At 40.1% G+C, this 13,750-nt stretch overlaps 1 protein-coding gene across 3 annotated transcripts in view; it reads left to right on the forward strand.

The window, feature by feature from the left end:
- The window catches only part of UBE3C (ubiquitin protein ligase E3C), a 496,047-nt gene that overhangs the window by 450,966 nt on the left and 31,331 nt on the right, over positions 1-13,750 (forward strand). For all 3 annotated transcript variants that reach the window (XM_029588499.1, XM_029588501.1, XM_029588500.1), the window contains 2 exons: positions 7,880-8,068; positions 8,162-8,228. In XM_029588499.1, the coding sequence (XP_029444359.1) occupies positions 7,880-8,068; positions 8,162-8,228 (256 nt within the window). The remainder of the gene's footprint in view (positions 1-7,879; positions 8,069-8,161; positions 8,229-13,750) is intronic.

Raw genomic sequence — 13,750 nt, forward strand, 5'->3', positions numbered from 1 at the left:
TCACTCAGGTATGGCTGAGGGGCAGCCTGCTGTATGCCTTCCTACCCTGGCCCCTGATAGGCAGGAATGTTCGGAAGATTGCAAGTCAAGCCAACACCTTCTTTTTGGTGGCTTTGAATTGGCCCCGGAGGCCGTGGTATGCCAATCTGCAGACGCTGCTGGTGGGCAGTCCCCTCAGGCTACCGCCTCAGAAGGATCTGTTGTGGCAGGGAACCATTCTACATGACAGTCCGGGTCAGTTTTGTCTTACGGTTTGGCCATTGAGAGGGCTAGATTGTTGAAATTTGGTTATTCGCCTGCCGTGATTTCCACTTTGCTTCGGGCCAGGAAATTTTCTACATCTCTGGCCTATATTAGAGTTTGGAGAGTTTTCGAAGCCTGGTGTACTGAGTGAGTTTCTCAGCCTCTCAAGGTGGAGATTCCCTTAATTTTGTTATGGGGGCGAGTTAATGGTGGGCCTTTGTTTTCACATCCTGATGTGTCTTGGTTCTTGAAGGAAAGTAAGCATCTTCATCCTCCTTTGCAGCTTCCGGTGCCTCTGTGGGGCCTTAATCTGGTCCTGGACTTCTTGACAGGTCCGACCTGTTGTCCGCTATATGCCCTTTCCTTGTAACTGCTTGCCTTGAAGACAAGTTTTTCTAGTGGCAATCTGTTCTGCACATCGGGTTTCCGAACTGCAGGCCCTTTCTTGCCATGAACCTTTTCTGCGTTTGACTCCAGGAACGGTACAGCTTCGGACTGTACCCTCTTTTTATGGCAAAAGTGGTTTCAGAGCTTCATTTGAATCAGTCCATTTCCCTGCCTACCTTGGACAGGGACAGAGATGAAAGTGAATATCGTCTTTTGCGTATCTTGGACGTCAAGTGACATTTGCTGCGGTACTTGGAGGTTACTAAATCTGTCCGGAAGTCTGATCGCCTTTTTGTGCTTCATGGTGGTGCCAAACAGGGTGCCTCAGCATCTAGGGTGACTGTAGCCTGTTGAGTTAAGGAGGTCATTATGGCCGCTTATGTGGCTGCAGAGATTCTTTTGCCGAAGCAGATTAGACTGCAATCCACGAGGCTCAGGCAGTATCATGGGCAGAACTTCGTTTATTGTCACCTGTTGAGATTTGCTGATTGGTGATGTGGTCATCATTGCACACCTTTTCCAAGCATTACCGCTTGGATGTTCAGGCTCAGGAAGATGCTGTGGTGTTGATTGGACCATGGGCAGCCTCCCACCCTGTTTGGGAGTAGCTTTGATACATCCCACTGGTAGGGACTGGCTTGCCTGAATGTAGAAGGAGAAATTGCTACTTGATAATTTTCTTTCCTCTAATAGGGCAGGTCAATCCACCCTTGGCTGCTGTATATTTACCTTTGGTTCACCTTGTGGTGCGGACATTGCAGAGTATTGTTCCTGCTATTCATTCAAAGACTGGTAAATGGTTTAACCAGCCCCTCAGTTTAGTGAATAAGTGTATTCTTTTGGCTGAGCTCAGTGTTCCCTATTGGTAGGAAGCAAGGGTGGTTGATTGTTAATAATCATTTTCGAGTTTAATCAGTTTGTCCACAGTTTGCTTTTCTAGAGGCTACTGGCAGGCTGATGTGGGGGCAAGACTATTTCTCCCTTCTCTGTTACAGGTAATGCATTATAAATAATAATTTCATGCAGAAAATGTTAGGTTTCTGTACATAAAACAAGACAAAATGTTTGTTTTTAGGAGTTAGTTCCTGCTAATCTTGGCAGGGGATCTCTGTCTCCCTTCTCCCCAGCTGGCACCACTCCAGCCATCTCACAGTTTGAACTATGTCCAGCCCCATAGTCTAATGGGAGTGACCAGACCTATACATCTTAAACCATAAGACCACAGAGCAGCACTGGGCAAGTAGGATCTCTATAGCAGTACCTATGCAAGAGATTTCTAGGATCAGCAATAATGGCATTGTAGTCTAATTGTTAGACTATAGGCTTGAGAAACCTGGAGACCAGATTCCTGACATTCATTGTAACAGTTATTTGCATTTTATGTCTACTAAAATGTATTACAGTGTGATAATTGAAATCCTGCAGTGATTAATTTAGGCTGGTTCTCTTTTGATCACTAAACCTGAATGATTACTACATTAAAAAAAAGTGTAGAATTGGTATGGTTCTAGCAAAATTATACTTCACTTGTTTACTATGAACATTCATCACCAAGGTAGAATTTTTTTGTATAGCCTGTTATATTGGACCATCTAGTGGCACTTGATGAGCAGAGTAAGTGTAACATATAACAAATGTCTTACCTTCTATTGCTTTCCAGAATTTTGTATAGCAAGTTAAGGTAGCTTTTGTTTCTAATTGCCTTGTTTCATTTATGTAAATTATATACCTAGTTCTTCCCTGACCCCCAGTCTAATCCCTGGATCAGATCATTCTTGTGATGCTTAATTACATCAAACCCATCAGATTTTTAGTGTTGTAGGCATGTCTCCATTAGCATAATGCTCTATATTTGTTATGATTGCCACATCAAGTGGTATGATTGCCACATCTGTCCAAATAAATATCTTGAAGTATGAGCAGCAAACAAGCTGCTATTGGTAATTTTTATAGAGCTATCCTAATATATTTTCCACTTATAAAATGAATGTAATATATAGCCTTGCTTGATATACACTAGGAAGCTATACGTAGTGTGAAGCTTAAAGTATTGTGTGAACTGGACATACCTGCTGTGAAAAAATTTTTTTTAACTCTCTAGCACTAAGGCAACTAAAATTGAAAACATGTTTTTTTCGCCTTTATCAAACTGATTGATTGCCTGTTAAAAATACAAATTTCTAGATTGGAAAATAACCCTGTAGTTTGTGCATTCTAACACTTACCAGCCAAGCACTTTCCATCTAATACAGATCAGCCTTGGTAAATATGATGCTGCCTCAACCAAAGAGTTGGATCAGAGAGAGCGTTAGGTATAGAGTGCTTGCATTTCAGTAAGGCCTTTGACACAGTTCCAAATAGGCAACTTATAAATCAAATGAGCGCCCTTGATATGGGCCTTAAAGAGTGGGATGCAGGCCCAGTGGCACATTTGCATGGGGCGACAAACCGGGGGGGGGGGGGGGGGGGGCAGCAGGCCATTTCTGATGTGTTTGCAGGGCTCCAAACCCTGTGAGCAGGAAGAAAACAACGGCTGTGGCTCATATTTATGATGAACCCGCAGGGATCTCCAGCCCCACGGGTAGAAAGAAGACTGTGGTGACAAGAATTTCTGATATGCTCGCAGGGCTCCCAGTCCTGATGGTGATGTTTCTGTTTTTCCATTGTTGCACTGCATACGGAGTCTAGCTGTTAGTAATTTTCAATTCAGTGTTTGTCTGCACATTTCTATTTATACTTTATGGGATGTGTTCTGGTGTATATTGTAGTAGAAGTGAAGTATTTTGCTATTGTATAGTTTCTGGGTAGGGATCTATAACAGCCTCTCTTGTCCTGTTTTTTTAATAGGGGGTATATTAGTATTTTAGAGCCTGGTGTAATATTTGCAGTGTTGCATTTTCATGGGTAGGATTTTTACTGTTTGAATGCTGGCAGTTGGTGCAGTTTTATTATCAGTTACTACATTCTAATTGTAGTTCAGTTTATTCATGGCTTTTTGAAGTTAAGCCCAAACCCAATGTACTTTACAATAGGCCTAATACCATATGGGCTCCAAATGTCTTTTTTGCAAGGTTTCCTCATTGGCATCCCAGCATTGCATGTAAATATTGTTGTAAGATATATTTTTACATCGGAAGACTGTACTTTGAATGTCCTTTTTCATTTAAAATGATGTTGTTCGTGTATAATTTTAATTGCGTGTGATGAAATGTTCTGTTTACTGACACTGTCAAAAACTTTTAGTTTTCTGGAAACCGATACGATGTGCAAACGGCTATCGGTATATAAAAAACCTTTAAATAAATAAATAAATAAATAAATAAATAAATGCAAGCTGGAGAAATGGGGGAGCCAAAGGTGTAAGGTTTGTTGAGCGCCTAATACCCTTGCATTGGCCCTGAAAGGAAGCGCCACGCACAGACAGTCTCCATGCTATGCCATGCCTCGGGAGGGGGTTTCATCTCTTCCCTTGCCTCAGGCAGCAGATTGCCTTGAGTCACCCCTGTGTATATGTGAGAGATTGTGTATTGTGTATGTCACATACAGGCTCTCATAGACACTCACACAATCTCTATATATCTGAGAGGGAGCCTGTTTATGTTAGAGAGAGGGAAAGTGTGAGCGAATGAATGTTACTGTGCATTTGTGAGAGAGAAGTTAAGATTTATGTGGCTTTACCTCCCCCAATCCATAACAATCTCAGGGTGACTGGAAATTAGAAGATAACAGATATGGAGAGTAGAAGATGTTTTAATCCTTATTAGTTTTAATTATTGGATGTAATTTGATGATTCTGCTATTTTGAAATATTTAATAATTTTTGAGGGGGAACAGAACATTTTTTAATTACTGGATTTTTTTATTCATCAGATGTTTTGAAATATTTTATTCATGTTTGGGAAATTTTGGATATTCATTAAATGGTTTGAAATATTTATTCTTTTTATGAATATGATTTTACTATTATGAATGTTTTATATTTCTTGATTTTATTGTTTAATGTTTTATGAAGAATGGTAATCTTTCTGTTTTTCTATTGTTGCTCTGCATGTAGAGGCTGGCTTATTGAGGGTTCCAGTTCAGTTCTTCTCAGCACATTTCTGTTTATACTTTCTGATCTCTTTATCCTGTATTTGGTGAGGGGCTGTCTGTGTTCTGCACATTTTGGGCAGCCGGCGCGCGCCGAGCCGCGCAGCCTGCCTCCGTTCCCTCCGAGGCCGCTCCGAAATTGGAGCGGCCTCGGAGGGAACTCTCTTTCGCCCTCCCCTCACCTTCCCCTCCCTTCCTCTACCTAACCCACCCCCCGGCCCTATCTAAACCCCCCCCTACCTTTGTCCGGGGATTTACGCCTCCCGGAGGGAGAAGTAAATCCCCGCGCGCCAGCGGGCCGCTAGCGCGCCGAGACGCGACCCGGGGGCGGTTCCGGAGGGCGCGGCCACGCCCCCGGATCACCCCGGGCTGAAACCACGCCCCCCGGGCCCGCCCCCGAAATGCCGCATCCCGCCCCCAAAACGCTGCGTCGATCGGCCCCGCCCCCGACAAAAAACCCCGGGACTTACGCGAGTCCCGGGGCTCTGCGCGCGCCGGCAGGCCTATGGAAAATAGGCGCGCCGGCGCACAAGGCCCTGCTCGCGTAAATCTGGGCGGATTTACGCGAGCTGGACTTTTAAAATCCGCCCCATAATGCATGTTGTTATTGCCTCAGAAGACTGTACTTTTGAATGTTCTTTTCCATGTAAAATTTGTTATAAATGCATAATTTAATTGTGTGTGGGTGTTGGGGGGTGGCTTGTGTGCAAGGCTGTAAGGTTTGCCTAGAATACTTAATACACTTCCTTATCCATGAGTTCTGCGGTGGGGGGCATGTCTGTTTTTAAAAATATTGATTGCAGGACAGAGTTGGGTTATATTTGATTGGCCCGGGACAGACACTTGAATGGGGGAGGGGGTGCTCAGCACAGTAATTTTTCTCACAGGGCAGCAAAAAAAAGCTAGCATCGGCCCTGGCGGGATGTGACACAGAATAGTGGTGACTGGAGTTCACTCTGAGGAGAGGGGCATTATTAGTGGTGTGCTGCAGGGATCGGTCCTTGGATTGGTTCTTTTCATAGTTTTCATAAGCAATATTGCAGAAGAAATATTGGGAAAAGTTTGTCTTTTTACGGATGATACTAAAATCTACAATAGGTTAAACATAAGAACATAAAAAAATGCCATACTGGGTCAGACCAAGGGTCCATCAAGCCCAGCATCCTGTTTCCAACAGAGGCCAAACCAGGCCATAAGAACCTGGCAAGTACCCAAAAACTAAGTCTATTCCATGTTACCATTGCTAATGGCAGTGGCTATTCTCTAAGTGAACTTAATAGCAGGTAATGGACTTCTCCAAGAACTTATCCAATCCTTTTTTAAACACAGCTATACTAACTGCACTAACCACATCCTCTGGCAACAAATTCCAGAGTTTAATTGTGCGTTGAGTAAAAAAGAACTTTCTCCGATTAGTTTTAAATGTGCCCCATGCTAACTTCATGGAGTGCCCCCTAGTCTTTCTACTATCCGAAAGAGTAAATAACCGATTCACATCTACCCGTTCTAGACCTCTCAAGATTTTAAACACCTCTATCATATCCCCCCTCAGTCGTCTCTTCTCCAAGCTGAAAAGTCCTAACCTCTTTAGTCTTTCCTTATAGGGAAGTTGTTCCATTCCCCTTATCATTTTGATAGCCCTTCTCTGTACCTTCTCCATCGCAATTATATCTTTTTTGAGATGCGGCGACCAGAATTGTACACAGTATTCAAGGTGCGGTCTCACCATGGAGCGATACAGAGGCATTATGACATTTTCCGTTTTATTCACCATTCCCTTTCTAATAATTCCCAACAGAGCACTGTTCTGTTCGTACGTCTCACTTTGAATGTCAGTGGCCCCTAACACCTACACTAATACCTAAACTTCACCTCGAGTTACTAGGTGGGCCTCCCATAGAGTTATAAATACCTATCTAGCATGATGACATTATGGCTAGTCTCTCTCTCTCAGCTTAAACCTACTAAACATGGTTCCCCCCAGTAGTTGTATGTAGGAAATACATCAAGTCTGGCACTTATTGCAAAGTGCGAAAAAGTTATCGCAATTTGTGCTAAGATAGCACTTCGCATAGGTATTAGCGCAAATTGCGATAAACTGCCTATTACCATAAAACACACCCCTTTTCCTATCGCATGCGATATATAGTGCATTTTGATAAATCTAGGCCTTGGTTTGCTAGTAGCCTAAAGGAACTGTTACTAGTTTAGCTGAAAACAGTTTAGAATTCTACTTTCAAAACATAAGAATTGCTCTTGAATATATATTAGCTATAAACTATATAAGCACTACGGTAAATTAAGGAATTGAAAAGTGACCGCTAATGAAAAACAATTATAAATATGATCATCTAAATTCACTTTAAAACTTTGTAAATATAAACTATTATATATAAAATCAGTCACACCACACACTGAGCAAGTGATAGATTGTATGTGATTGTTTTTAACAATCAACCACTATGCCATCAGGTAATTTTGTAATATATCTTTAATTAGTATAAAGTATTTTTTGTATTCTAAGGTTATTTAATGTATTTATGTATCTATCAAGTAAAGGTGCATTATATTGTATTTCAAATATATAGATTTATGTATTGTTTTATTTGTGTGGTATGATTAAAATGTTGTTTTATTGTTTTAATATATATGTAAAGGAATGTCATCCACATTGAACAAATAGGATTTGCAGACTACAAGATTTGTATTTAAATAAATAAATATCCTAATGTTTATGAATGTTATGTTACCTGCACCAAGCTACTTTTTAGAAGGATATGGGATACAAGATTTTTAAATAAATAAATCTATCATAATGCATTAAATTACTTTCATTTTGTAAATACTCATCTGCTTCATGTTATGAAAACAATGAGCATATAACCTACATAGTTACAGTAAGTTATTTTAATGGGGATAACATACAGTTGATTATCTGTCATCATAACTGCTCCAAAATTGGATACCATCAAAACTTGTTTTTTCATTAGATTCTTTTTCATCATGATATATAATGGGACTTGACATCTTCATCTTTTATTATTACTTTGAACTGATGAGTGCAAGTGACTGAACTACCCAGTGTGAATGGTCATTCTTTTTTTAATGCTGCACACAATTATTTGACAAATCTTGAATTAATTTATTTTTTTATTTGCAGGTAGTAGAGCTGAAGCCAGGTGGCAAGGATATCCCAGTCACAAGTGCCAACAGAATAGCATATATACATCTTGTTGCAGACTACAGACTAAATAAACAGATTAGACATCATTGCCTTGCATTCAGACAAGGCTTGGCAAATGTGGTAAATCTTGAGTGGCTTAGAATGTTTGATCAGCAGGAAATCCAGGTACAGGGAATTTTTTTTTATACAGTGATACAGAGCTGGAAACATTTTGAATTACTACCCTTTATTAAAGCTTTTCTCATATTTAAATTTTAGGTCTTGATTTCTGGTGCACAAGTTCCCATTTCTCTGGATGACCTTAAATCCTTCACAAATTACTCAGGTATTTATAATAGAATTTTAAAGAGTCCATGAAAATTGTATAAATTGGCAAAAGTAGAATTGTTCAGTCTTACAAAACCAACTATAAATGTTTACAAAATGAGTTTGATTTTATAAATTGAAAAATAGAAGAGAGACATTATTAGACATCATCCTTTCCTTAAATGGGAATTCTAGTTGTCTAGAAACAGGCTGTCCTTGCAACCAGCCAGTGGGGACTCACTTTTTCTTCAACTTCCTTTATTGTCTTTAATGATAGAAGACTTGCGCTGAAGTTGCATAGGCCTTTGAGTGCCTGTGGAGGGGTAATTTCCCAGTTTTAATTTCATTTTCCTCACATCTTGTCCTGCATACACAAAGATTGGAAACATTTTTAAAGGTACTTGTTGAATAACTGAAAGGTCTCACTTAAATCTGTGCATGTAAGTCACTGAAAACTATATACACATTTATGAAAATATGACAGAATCTCACTGTCTGTGCAGAATCTTTGCACTGCCTCAGGAAATGGGGCATCTTAACTATGAAGATTAGGAAACGCCACACAAAGTCCCTCCATTTTATCTAAATATATTTTTTGTTTCGGTATTAGTAGATGCATGAACAGATTCACAAGTGCATTTATACTGAGAAAGTATTTGAATATTGTGCCTGGTTTTACAGTATGGGTTGTATTATTCTTTTGAAGTAATATAAGGATAGTTCATAAACATGTCCAAAATATCTGTGCACATAATACTATCTAATCCTCGTATACTCAGTAATACTCTGCAAGTATACATTTGTATGTGTATATTATACATAAAACTATGTATATACATATATACACATACATATATACATAAAACTATATATTTGCAGTAGTGATCTTAACATGATCAAATTTGAATTAATGACTAGAAGGGGAACAGCAAGTAAATCTACAGCTCTAGACTAAACTTTCAAAAGGGAAACTTGAAGAAAATGAAGAAAATAGAAAAAAAACCTGACTTTCTTCAAAAATTGGAAGAAAGATCCATCTGAAGAAAATAGGAAAAAGCATAAGCATTGGCAGGTTAAATGTAAAACATTGATAAGACAATCTAAGGGAGAATTTGAAAAGAAGTTGGCCATAGAGGCAAAAACTCCTAACAAAAACTTTTAAAAATATATTTGAAGCAGGAAGTCTGTGAGGGAATCAGTTGGATGTTAGATGACCGAGAGGTTAAAGGGGCACTTAGGGGAAGATAAGGCCATTGTGGAAAGCCTAAATGAATTATGTGCTTCGGTGTTTACTAATGAGGATGTTGGGGAGATACCCAATCCAGAGATGGTTTTCAAGGTTGATGATTCAGATGAACTGAACCAAATCACAGTGAACCTGGAAGATGTAATAGGCCAGAATGGCAAACTGAAGAGTAGTAAATCACATGGACTAGATGGTATACACCCCAGGGTTTTGAAAGAACTCAAAAATAAAATTTCAGACCAGTTACAAGTAATTTTATAACCTATCATTAAAATTGTCCATTGTACCTGAAGAATGGAGGGTGATCAATGTAACCCCAGTATTTAAAAAGGGCTCCAGGGATGATCCAGGAAACTATAATCTGGCAAGCCTGAATTTAGTGCCAGGAAAATCATGGAAACTATTGTAAAAAAAGAAAATCACAGCACATATAGATATACATGGTTTAATGGGACACAGCCAGCATGGAGTTACCCAAGGGAAGTCTTGCCTCACAAATCTGCTACTTTTTTTGAAGGAGGTGATAAAGGTGAACTGGTAGATGTAGTGTATTTGGATTTTCAGAAGGTGTTTGACAAAGTCCCTCATGAGAGACTTTAAGACAACTAAAAGTCATGGGATAGGAGGTGATGTCCTTTTGTTGATTGCAAACTGGTTAAAAGACAAGAAACAAGAGACTAGGATTAAATGGTCTGTTTTCTCAGTGGAAAAAGGTAAACAGTGGAGTGCCTCAGGCATCTGAACATGAACCAGTGCTTTTTAATATATTTATAAATGATCTGGAAAGGAGTACCAGGGATGAGATGATCAAATTTGTAGATAACACAAAATTATTCAGAGTACTTAAATCACAAGCGGCTCATAATAAATTGCAGGAGAACCTTGCAAGATTGGAAATTTGGTCATCCAAATGGCAGATAAAATTTAATGTGGACAAGTGGAAGATGATGCATATAGGGGAAAATAACCCATGCTGTAGTCATGCAATGTTAGGTTCCATATTAGGATTTACCACCCAAGAAATAGATCTAAGTGTCATAGTGGATAATATATTGAAATTTTTGGCTCAGTGTGCAGAACCGGTCAAAAAATCAAACAGAATGTTAAATATTAGGAAAGGAATGGTGAATAAAATGAAGAATATCATAATGTCTCTGTATCGTTCCATGGTGAGACTGTACCTTGAATACTGGGTACAATTCTGTCCACTGCATCTCAAAAAAGATATACCGGTAATTGCGATGGAGAAGGTACAGAGAAGGGCGGCCAAAATGATACTGGAACGGCTCCCCTATGAGGAAAGACTAAAGAGGTTTGGGTTGTTCAGCTTGGAGAAGAGAAGGCTGAAGGGGGGTTATGATAGAAGTCTATAAAATCATGACAGGACTTGAATGGGTAAATGTGAATAGGTTATTTACTCTATCAGATAATAGAAGGAGTAGGGGGCACCCCATGAAGTTAGCAAGTAGCACATTTAAAACAAACCAAAGAAAATTCTTTTCCACTCAATGCACAGTTAAGTTCTGGAATTCATTACCAGAGGGATGTAGTTAAATTAGTTAGTGTAGCTGGGTTTAAAAAAGGTTTAGATAAGTTTAGATAAGTTACTGGAGAAGTCCATAAACTGCTGTTAATCAAGTTGATTTGGGGAGTAGCCACTGCTTATTACTGGCTTTGGTAGCAAGGGATCTATTTAATGTTATGGTACTTGCTAAGTACTTGTATCTTGGATTGGCCACTGTTTGAAACAGGATGCTGGGCTTGATGGACCCTCAGTGTGACCCATTTTGGCAACTTCTTATGTTCTTATGTAATGCTATTAGAGATAGAGGCTCTTTCTTGGGCTTCCTTCCTGTGTTGAATGGAACCCCACCCCTAGAGCAGGCGCCATCATCTGAAACACTGAGGGAACACTAAGGATGGTTCAGGAGATGGAAAAAACACAGAATACCCAAGCTCTAACCCATCCAGAGACTCTTGATCCCATCATGATACTGCCTGTATTCAAATACTTTTGAAGCTCTCTATAGCCACTAGTACTGCTAAACACCCCAAAGCACAAGGTTTTTTCCCAGGTGGACTACAAAGCAAGGCTATACTGCATCTTCAGTTAAAGAGGCAGAGGCCATCCTCTAGCTCAGGGGTCCCTCAGACTACAGCCTGCGGTCCATATCTGGCCAACAGACACATTTTAACTGGCTCACTAATTCCCACTGAAATCCAGTTGCTCACAGCCCCTGAGATGCCTCTGATTGAACATTAAAGACTTTCTGTTTGTGGGCAGCATCCATCCCCTAGCAGCTTCTGCCCCAGGTGCATAGTTTTCCTCCCGACTAGCTCCTAGGCCTGGATTAGTGATGTCATTAAGAAGAGCTGCTGAAGCTGGGGAGTGGGGTGGGGGAAGAGGAGGAGATGCTATGTAGTAGTTCCTTAAATATTTGTGCAGCAGGACTTGGGAAGAAGCTGTAAGGAGTTCTGTACTGCTGAGAGGAGTTTTTGCTGCCACCAGTATTACTATTGCTAAGATTTGCTGCTACTGCTGCTAAAAGTAAGAACAGCACAGAGAAGGAAATGTAGTGCAGCAGCTAGGAGAGGAAAAAATCAGGCTGCTAAGAATGGGACAAAAAGGGAGATGCTAGTGCTTGGAGGTAAGGTTGCCAGCCAACTTCAGGTTGACTGATCAGGCTGATCCAGTCCTGGCTTTTCCCCATTGCATACATGGGTTTGTAGTTCTGATTATCCTGTTGATTTCCCTATAAAATTTCAACTACAAATTCATGCATGTAAGGGGGCAAAGCCAAAACTGGATCAATGTGTTGATTAACCTGGGATCAGCTGGCAATCTTTATGAGAAGGAGAGGAGGGAAGAGATGAGAATCAAGAGAAGGGAAGGATAGTAGAAGAAGGAAAGGGTATGAGTGAGATGGGCAGGAAGGAAGTATATATAAAACATCCACAAGTGCAAGAATGAATTCTTTTCTGGTCTGGATTTCAAAAGGAAAAGTTTTCTTTTATTACGGCTACTCCTCTTAATTTAAACACAAACAAGTGTAGCGAATCCCCCGTCCACAACAAGTACAAGAATGAATTCTTTTCTGGTCTGGATTTCAAAAGGAAGATTTTTCTTTTATTACGGCTACTCCTCTTAATTTAAAGTGACGCTCCAATGTATTTCAGGAAGAAAGTGTGCCACACTCAAGGGACAAATGCAGGGGGGAGGGTTCCCTGGAGTATGGCAGAGTTGCCATCTTAATTTAATTTAATTTAAAATCACATTTCTTGCCCATATAATCTAAAATGCTTGGCAGGTTACAAAAGAACATAGATAATAAAAAACATTAAAAGCAAAATAAAAGCAGTAAGCTAAGATATAAGCTTCACTGTGACCAAGAAGTCTATATCTCCTGCTGACACAACCCCTTCCTTTGAAGTATTATGTTCAGGTTTAAATGTCACTGCTGCCAAAGTCTTGTTTAAAATATGTCTTCACCTGTTTTCTAAAGGTGTGGTAGTATCTTCCAAAAAATTTAGAAATATTACTGACACTCCTATTTGCTACACCCTGGGAACCCTGCCCCCTACTTTGCCCCCTTTCCTAACATATCAAATAAATGAAAGGGCCAGACATGTGAAGCTTGCTGGGCAGACTGGATGGGCCAATTGGTCTTCTGCCGTCATTTCCATGTTCTATGTTTCTATGTTACATGTTGCTCCCTCCCCTTTCCTCAGCAGACTCTGAGGAGGACACTCCATTCCCTGCCTCTGATCCTTTCAGTGATTTGGAATAAATAATTGGCCCTTCTCTCAAAAAGTTTGGGGACTCCTACTCTAGCTCATCCTGGAAACTAAGACTGCCCTCCAACTCAATCTATGCTCAATAGTACACACTACTTCCTACTGGGTAGAGACTCCAACCAACCCTAAATGTTTTTCACTGCAAACTTTGAAACTGCCCTACTTCCTGCCAAATTGAAACAATCACAACCTGAAGTAGATATGCCCACGACACTCAAAAACACCAGAGACAAATAAGATCCCCACAGATCTATCATCTCTCCTCCAAGAGAAACTCAATACACAACAGACACAGAAAAAAAAGATGTCACCTGCAAACTGATTTTTCTAAATTCCTAGTCCATCCACAATATGCTTGATCAACTGTTGTGCTGCTTTGGAGCAGCATGGTCACCTAGAAGGAGACCATCCTCACAATGTGGCAGGGAATAATCCTGTAGTTAGGACTTGCCCTCCAGATGATCTATCCTCTTGCACCAAGGATATGTCTCTAGATGTGT

The sequence above is a fragment of the Rhinatrema bivittatum genome, chromosome 2 (genome assembly GCF_901001135.1).
Source record: "Rhinatrema bivittatum chromosome 2, aRhiBiv1.1, whole genome shotgun sequence".
Lineage (NCBI taxonomy): Eukaryota > Metazoa > Chordata > Amphibia > Gymnophiona > Rhinatrematidae > Rhinatrema > Rhinatrema bivittatum.